Genomic DNA, 9,259 nt, shown 5'->3' with positions numbered 1-9,259 from the left:
TCACAGGGGACACATAGAGCCTCTGTGACACAGCAAATATCAGGGAGTGTTTGAGAAGGTCACAGTGGGAGAGAAGCCAGCTCCGGCACAGGTCTAGACTAGAGTGTGCACTCACTACTGAATATATGCTCACTCAGGTGCACACAAATCAGACAACACAAATAAAGTGATTACAAGGGGCATATTTTGGCTTAAGTCAACTAGGTTTGGGCCTGTATGATTTGTGGGGACAACACATGTTGATTGAGGGTTGTTCTATGGTACAATGACTCTTGTCCCCAAAAGTTTTATTTATTTTGTTACAGATCAGCACTAACTGGTTGTCTAATTGAGACTTATAATCCCTACATGTGTCCCTGGTCACCACTTGTGAGACATATATGAGACAAATATCAGTTAAAAATTGTTGTGGGTGTGAGGGAAGCCGCAGTGACTATGGCAGGCCAAAGATTAAATACCTCACAGGGTTTATAGGAGCTGTGATTCTGCAAGTACTCATTAGACACGAGCACCCAAACTCAATCAGGCACAGCTCTCTATTATTAGCAATTTATTTTTAAAAAACATTTTACTGAATGTAAATGCAGAAAATATTTGGACATTTTAGAGATAGAGAGAAAATAATGCCACAGTATCAGAATGAACAGCTTACTGAGGCAAACAAATGTATCATATGAATTATTAGTAATGTGCAGACAAAGAGCAACAAATAATAAAGAGATCAGCTTATATAGAAAACACACACTACGCATACAGTTATGTAATATTCATGTTAGCACATTTCTGTATCATATGATGTAGCATATGGGCATAGAACACCTGGCACATTTCTGTATCATATGATGTAACATATGGGCATAGAACACCTGGCACATTTCTGTATCATATGATGTAGCATATGGGCATCGAACACCTGGCACATTTCTGTATCATATGATGTAACATATGGGCATAGAACACCTGGCACATTTCTGTATCATATGATGTAACATATGGGCATAGAACACCTGGCCCATTTCTGTCTCACATACACAGCTCAGGCTCATTTTATTGCAGCGCCTATTGGCATCGAACACCTGGCACATTTCTGTCTCACATACACAGCTCAGGCTCATTTTATTGCAGCGCCTATTGGCATCGAACACCTGGCACATTTCTGTATTACATACACAGCTCAGGCTCATTTTATTGCAGCGCCTATTGGCATCAAACACCTGGCACATTTCTGTCTCACATACACAGCTCAGACTCATTTTATTGCAGCGCATATGTGCATAGAATACCTGGCACATTTCACCTTGACATTTCAGCGTGGCCCTATATATGATAAATGGCCCTTAACTCCAGTCCTCAATTGCCCATGACCAGCCGGGTTCTAAGGATTTTCCTACCTGGGTACAGGGGAGGCAGTGAGTTAGCCACTGAGCAGCCATGCAGAAATCTGTTGGGGGGGCTTGAGGGGTCTTATCTGTATCTGTGATACACCGAATGCTCACATTAGTTACATCAGGACAAAAAAATAAGTACCCCTTGCCAATGCTTCAGGTATCCCCAGAGGCACATGCACCAAATGCTTATAAATTAGGCATCTATGACCAACAAGTAGATTGTAGGGCACCAGAAGAACTAGTAGATGCGATTTCCCAAGCCCAGGACTGGCACACCGTCAGTACTTTACCTGTCTAGTATGTGTGAGGTTCATACCAGTGTACACTAAACATTACAGGGGTCTATCTATAAAGCACCGAAAGGAGCTTGATGGCCCGTGTTTCTGGCGAGTCTTCAGACTCGCCAGAAACAGCAGTTATGAAGCAGCGGTCACAAAGACTGCTGCTCCATAACCCTGTCCGCCTGCTCTGAGAACGATCGGGTTGATTGATACCCCGATTGGCCGCGAGTCTACAGGGGGCCGGGGTAGCACCAGCAGCTCTTGTGAGCTGAATGGTGCAATGTTAAATGCGGAGAGCGTATTGCTCTCCGCATTCAGCGTCGTCTGTCGGACCTGATCCGCACTGTCGGATCAGGTCCGCAAGACATTTCTTAAATATGCCTCAAAGAATCAAAGCCCTGGGGTAGACTTTAGGTGAAATATATCCTCACTTATAATCAGCCTATCGGCTTTAGTTTCTGAGTTCCCCTTATCTTTTGGCCTACCAAAGCCAGTAATATGGCGAAAGGCTGTCACTGTGCGCTGTACAAGTATATAGTGCCAGGCTAAGCTATAAATGCTTGAAACTCCATTGTGTTGCTACATTTACACTTGGGGAAAAAATAAACCGAAGCAGAAATATCTTTACAACTGAATCAGTCTTCCTAAACAGTTAGAGAGTGCAGAGTCTGGAGTCACACTATTCCTGAGATTGCAGCTGTCTCTATTTGTTTAGTATGAATGTTGCTGTCACTCTCCTGATAACGTTATTTACTTGGTGATACAACAGGAGCAGTGAATGTAGTGGTGACAGATGATAAGCACCTGTGTAACAGAACTTGCGGCTAATAAACGTGCATCTAACAGGGATAAGTGACCCTGCTGTAGAAATGAATAAGATGAGAGGGTGTTTGTGCCAGGCTACATGTTCCTAATGTGAGTGAGTAGTCAGCTTGTTGGTGCACAAACCCAGAGCCCAACAGTAATAGGGGTAACAGAGCAGACTGGGGCTATGTTCCCACATACAGCTGTCTTCATTATCCCTTACTCCCTCCCTTTCTGGGCACAAATTTACTTCTATTATTTGAGTTTACGGAAAGAATGAGAACAGAGGATGCATGACTCATATTGTGTATAAATTGTATGTATGTGTGTGTGATACATTGTATGTGTGTATGTGTGTGTGATACATTGTATGTGTGTATGTGTGTGTGATACATTGTATGTGTGTATGTGTGTGTGAGTGTGTGTGTGATACATTGTATGTGTGTATGTGTATACATTGTATGTGTGTGTGTGTGTGTGTGATACATTGTATGTGTGTATGTGTATACATTGTATGTGTGTGTGTGTGTGTGATACATTGTATGTGTGTATGTGTATACATTGTATGTGTGTGTGTGTGTGTGTGATACATTGTATGTGTGGGTATGTGTGTGTGAGTGTGTGTGTGATACATTGTATGTGTGTATGTGTATACATTGTATGTGTGTGTGTGTGTGTGTGATACATTGTATGTGTGTATGTGTGTGTGAGTGTGTGTGTAAAAAATTGTATGTATGTGTGTGAGTGTGTGTGTGTACATTGTATGTATGTATGTATGTGTATGTGAGTGTGTGTGTATAAATTGTATGTATGTATGTGTGTATGTGTACGGAAACAAGTGTACACGTTTGCAGGCGCACAATAAATTAGCTCTTTAGCCCAATATGAATACAGATAATAAGAACTCTTAAAGGGACACAAACCCATTTTTTTTATTTCATGATTCAGATAGAACATGCAATTTTAAGCAACTTTCTAATTTACTCCTATTATAAAAAAAATTGTTTTGTTATCGTCTTGCTATCTTTATTTGAAAACACAGGAATGTAAGCATAGGAGCCAGCCCATTTTTTGTTCAGCACCTGGGCTAAATGAACCCACCAATCAGCAAGCACTGAACCAAAATTGGTCTGGCTCCTATTCCTGCTCTTTCAAATAAAGTAGCAAGAGAACAAAGTAAAATGGATAATCGGAGTAAATTAGAAAGTTACTTAAAATTGCTGCTCTATCATGAAAGAAAAAATGTGGGTTTTGTGTACCTTTAAGTAAAACAAACTACAAACAAATTTAAAATACAAAATGTAGTAATCAAGCAGACATATTCATTCTTGATATATAGATTTCTGGAATAAAATAATAACACTGTTATCACTATTGAGGGGCTGCAACAATTACAGCACTTGTGTTTTATCTACCCAACATCTCTCCTCTCTTGCTGGTTATATGGAGAAGTAGAAGAAGTTATAGACAGGGGCTATATGGAACAATAGGAGTTATAGAAAGGGGCTATATAGAACAATAGGAGGAGTTATAGACAGGGGCTATAGGGAGCAATTGGAGTTATAGACAGGGGCTATATAGAACAATAGGAGGAGTTATAGACAGGGGCTATATAGAACAATAGGAGGAGTTATAGACAGGGGCTATATAGAACAATAGGAGGAGTTATAGATAGGGGCTATAGGGAGCAATTGGAGTTATAGACAGGGGCTATAGGGAGCAATTGGAGTTATAGACAGGGGCTATAGGGAACAATAGGAGTTATAGAAAGGGGCTATATAGAACAATAGGAGGAGTTATGGACAGGGGCTATATGGAGCAATAGGATGAGTTATAGACAGGAGCTATAGGGAGCAATATGAGTTATAGACAGGGGCTATATGGAGCAATAGGAGGACTTATAGACAGGGGCTATATGGAGCAATAGGAGGACTTATAGACAGGGGCTATATGGAGCAATAGGAGGAGTTATAGACAGGGGCTATAGGGATCAATAGGAGTTATAGACAGGGGCTATATAGAACAATAGGATGAGTTATAGACAGGAGCTATAGGGAGCAATATGAGTTATAGACAGGGGCTATATGGAGCAATAGGAGGACTTATAGACAGGGGCTATATGGAGCAATAGGAGGACTTATAGACAGGGGCTATATGGAGCAATAGGAGGACTTATAGACAGGGGCTATATGGAGCAATAGGAGGAGTTATAGACAGGGGCTATATGGAGCAATAGGAGGACTTATAGACAGGAGCTATAGGGAGCAATAGGAGGACTTATAGACAGGGGCTATATGGAGCAATAGGAGGACTTATAGACAGGGGCTATATGGAGCAATAGGATGAGTTATAGACAGGGGCTATATGTAGCAATAGGAGAAGTTATAGACAGGGGCTATATGGAGCAACAGGAGGAGTTATAGACAGGGGCTATATGGAGCAACAGGAGGAGTTATAGACAGGGGCTATATGGAGCAACAGGAGGAGTTATAGACAGGAGCTATATGGAGCAATAAGAGGAGTTATATGGAGAAATAAGAGGAGTTATAGACAGGGGCTATATGGAGCAATAAGAGGAGTTATATGGAGCAATAGGAGCAGTTATAGACAGGGGTTATATGAAGCAATAGGAGGAGCTATAGACAGGGGCTATATGGAGCAATAGGAGGACTTATAGACAGGGACTATATGGAGCAATAGGAGCAGATGTAAAGGGGTTATATAGAGCAATAGAACAAGTTACAGGGAGGGATTATATGGAGCATTATGGTTTGATACAAAGATACTTTTTACAGAGCAATATGACATATATAGGAGTTAAGCAGAGCTATAGGAACCACTGGATGCAGTTATGTAGAACAATATGAAGTATATAAAACGCACAATACCTCTAGCTGCTTGCTGCTGAGTTTATTGTTCCTTCATGTGAATTGTCTATTTTTCTGCAGACTCAAAAGCCATTGTAGATGGGAACCTAAAGCTGATCCTGGGTTTGATCTGGACACTGATCCTCCATTACTCTATCTCAATGCCAATGTGGGAAGATGAGGATGAAGAAGATATCAAAAAACAGACACCAAAACAAAGGCTTCTGGGATGGATCCAGAACAAGATACCTCAGCTCCCAATCACTAACTTCCACCGAGACTGGCAGGATGGTAAAGCTCTGGGAGCCTTGGTGGACAACTGTGCACCAGGTAAGTGACACAGCTTCCTAATATGAGTTTTATTTGGTGGGTCTCTTGTTGATGTAAAGCTGAAACTGACATTATTGCCCTGAATTTACAATGTAGGGTATTTTGCTCAGAGCTTTGTGCAGAGCAAGAAGGAGACAGGAAATTAAAGAAACTATAGTATAGTAATAGATGGTGGAAAGTTCCAGTAGCCCCTAAAGCTCTCTGTTCTGGTGAGATCATCTAACAAGTCAATACTGGAAGGTCCCTCAAGATATTTTAGATAGCCAAGTTTTAGCTGTTTATCTCACTAAGCAGGTTCTTGATGTGAACAATATGTTTGATCAAAAGGCTTTGATATGTAGCTTTGGTCCACAAGTGTTATTATACAGAAGCTTCCCAGCCATAAACCAGGACATCCAATATGGATTCAAATTCAGTGGCTTTTTAGATTTGAGAAACTCTTTAATCAGAAGGCTGTCTCACCAGCTACCAGTCTCAATTAGTTATTTGGTGATTGAAGCTGGATATCACAGTGGAGAGATGTATTAATCATCAGAAGCCCTTCACTTTCATTGCACATTGGCATTTAGGAAAAATATTTATTTCTAAGTTGTTTACCTTGAAAGGTGAACTCTCAGAGAATTCTAATTTCATTAGGACAGCATCTCCTTGGTCATTTTTGAAAGTCGTCATCATAAGGCTACCATATACTGTTGTCTCTCATGTTGGATGGTTGAGAAAGGACCACTAAAGTAAACACAGTATAATATCATAATCATTAACTGCATAATAAAAAGACAATGCAAAAGCACTTAGTTTGGAATTAAAATGAGTAGTAGATTTCTTTCTGCCAAATATCAGTTAGTTACATTTTCATTTATACGCCAATCACAAAATGCAATTACGTATATTCTGTGAATCTTGCACATGCTCAGTAGGAGCTGGTGTCTCCAAACGTGTAAATATAAAAATATTGTGCACATTTAGATACTGGAAGTGAATTGGAAAGTTGTTTAAAATTGCTGCTCTATCTGAATCATAAAAGTTTATATTGCGGTGCCAAGCCGGTTTTCCCGCACGGCTATTGGCTAAGAGTTGGAAACGTCACCTCTCAGTCAAATAGCATTTTGCAGTGGGCTGCATTAGTAGCTCAGTGCAACGAACGCTGCAAACAAATAAAGGAGCTTTCAGAATGGAATATTTTATACTTCATGAATGAAAGTCTCCTTTATTTGTTCCAATGGTAAATCCTAGAGTTTCACAAACGCTAGGATTTACCATCACTATAAATGGTCTTCCATGTGAGAAATGAATGTAATAGACAGATTGTCATTATGCTCCACGATATCTTGTTTTTTATTTGGTTATTACTCATATTCTGTCTCAGCAGGACGATGACCTCTTTACTAGAAGCGAGAATATTATGGTATTAAACCATGGTTTCATGTTCCAAAAAAACCACAGGCTAGCATTTAATTAAGTCTCTTCTTGGGCTGTTCAATAACTCAAAATGTGTCTCAGTTACGCTCAAGCAACAAAATAATGAAATCTTGTCAGCTAGTGTTCCTTTACCTGTAAAGTTGAGATACACTGTAATAGGTAATTAGGGTTCTCAATAGAAAGGCCGTCTGATTTGCAGAGACAACAGTGTCTATGTGTATGTTATTCAGGTGTATGGCATATTGAACTCTGCATAGTAAGATAAACCACTCTTAAGATAACATTTGTCTTTCTAAATTTCTTTGAGGGACCTCTCAATACAAACTAGAAATCTTAGATGATCTCACCAGAGTGGTCTCTCTATGTATGGAGGGATTTTGTGTAAATACAGGGAGATAATCTAATGTGGTCTGCTCTTCTTGCAAGATCAGCCCATTCCACTGTGTTGTGGTTTCGATAACTAGAGACTGCTATTTCATATATGAAAATATACCTAAAGGATCAGTGTCCCATTAATTTGATACTCTGCAAACGGTATAACAGTCAATGGAAACACATTAAGCGGAAAACAATTTTATAGCGCATTGTCCCTTTCAGTGTTTGAATGTATAAAAATGGATCATTTTGCAGAGTGATATAAAAATGATGAATTGCACATTACATTAATTGTCATTATTGGTTAAGTGATTTTTTTTAAAATTCAAACACAATGGAAACCATCATCATCATTATGCATTTAATATTGATAATAACTGAGTTATGTTTAAATGCAGTTTTGTTTTGCGCTTTTACTTTTCCCCCATATCAGCAGCACATAAATATTCTTTACATCTGAATTTAAAGTAATACAGAAGTATCTGTAGAATATTTCCTTTTAAAGCTAATTGGCTTAACCCATTAATGACAGGGCACATCGGCCGGCTGTAGTGCTTCCAGGGCTTTAGAAGCTGGGGTCTCACCAACAGTGGCAAAACTGCGCTATTTCTGTAAACCTCAGGCAGCTGACAGAGAGACCTGCACTCCTATAGTCCTGGAAGACCTTGGGACAGCTAATGTACAGAGCACACCACCATCATTAAGGGGTTAAAGGCACTTCCTCTTAATTTTCATTGGCTGGTTTGTACGTCTTGTTATTATTATTATCAGGTATTTGTAGAGCACGAACAGATTCTGCAGTACTTGTCAGTGCTCATTGGCTGTTGGGTACAACTGTTAATACTCATTGGCTATTAAGTACTACTTCCTGTTAATACTCATTGGCTGTTAAGTACTTCCTGCTTATGCTCATTGGCTGTTAATTACTACTTCCTGTTAATACTCATTGGCTGTTAAGTACTTCCTGCTTATGCTCATTGGCTGTTAAGTACTACTTCCTGTTAATACTCATTGGCAGTTAAGTACTTCCTGCTTATGCTCATTAGCTGATGGGTACTTCCTGTTAATGCTGATTGGCTGATGGATATTTCCTGTTAATACTCATTGGCTGTTAAGTACTTCCGGCTTATGCTCATTGGCTGTTAAGTACTACTTCCTGTTAATACTCATTGGCAGTTAAGTACTTCCTGCTTATGCTCATTAGCTGATGGGTACTTCCTGTTAATGCTGATTGGCTGATGGATATTTCCTGTTAATACTCATTGGCTGTTAAGTACTTCCTGCTTATGCTCATTAGCTGATGGGTACTTCCTGTTAATGCTGATTGGCTGATGGATATATATATATATATATATATATATATATATATATACACACATACCTTACTCTAGCTCACCCTATATATACAAACATACCTTACTCTTGCTCACCCTATATATACACACATACATTACTCTGGCTCATCATATATATATACACACATACCTTACTCTGGCTCAACCTATACATACACATACCTTACTCTGGCTCACCCTATATATACACACATACCTTACTCTGGCTCACCCTATATATACACACATACCTTACTCTGGCTCACCCTATATGTACAAACAAACTATACTCTGGCTCACCCTATATATACACACATACCTTACTCTGGCTCACCATATATATATACACACATACCTTACTCTAGCTCACCCTATATATACAAACATACCTTACTCTTGCTCACCCTATATATACACACATACATTACTCTGGCTCATCATATATATATACACACATACCT

The 9,259-nt window shown here is 39.5% G+C and overlaps 1 protein-coding gene across 2 annotated transcripts in view; it reads left to right on the top strand.

The window, feature by feature from the left end:
• FLNC (filamin C) overlaps window positions 1-9,259 on the top strand; it is an 82,268-nt gene that overhangs the window by 24,735 nt on the left and 48,274 nt on the right. For both annotated transcript variants that reach the window (XM_053716346.1, XM_053716345.1), the window contains exon 2: window positions 5,422-5,670. In XM_053716346.1, the coding sequence (XP_053572321.1) occupies window positions 5,422-5,670 (249 nt within the window). The remainder of the gene's footprint in view (window positions 1-5,421; window positions 5,671-9,259) is intronic.

Source organism: Bombina bombina, chromosome 6 (assembly GCF_027579735.1).
Source record: "Bombina bombina isolate aBomBom1 chromosome 6, aBomBom1.pri, whole genome shotgun sequence".
Classification (NCBI taxonomy): Eukaryota; Metazoa; Chordata; class Amphibia; order Anura; family Bombinatoridae; genus Bombina; species Bombina bombina.
The sequence above is the reverse complement of the archived record's forward strand: the minus strand, read 5'-3'. Positions and strand labels throughout refer to the sequence as shown.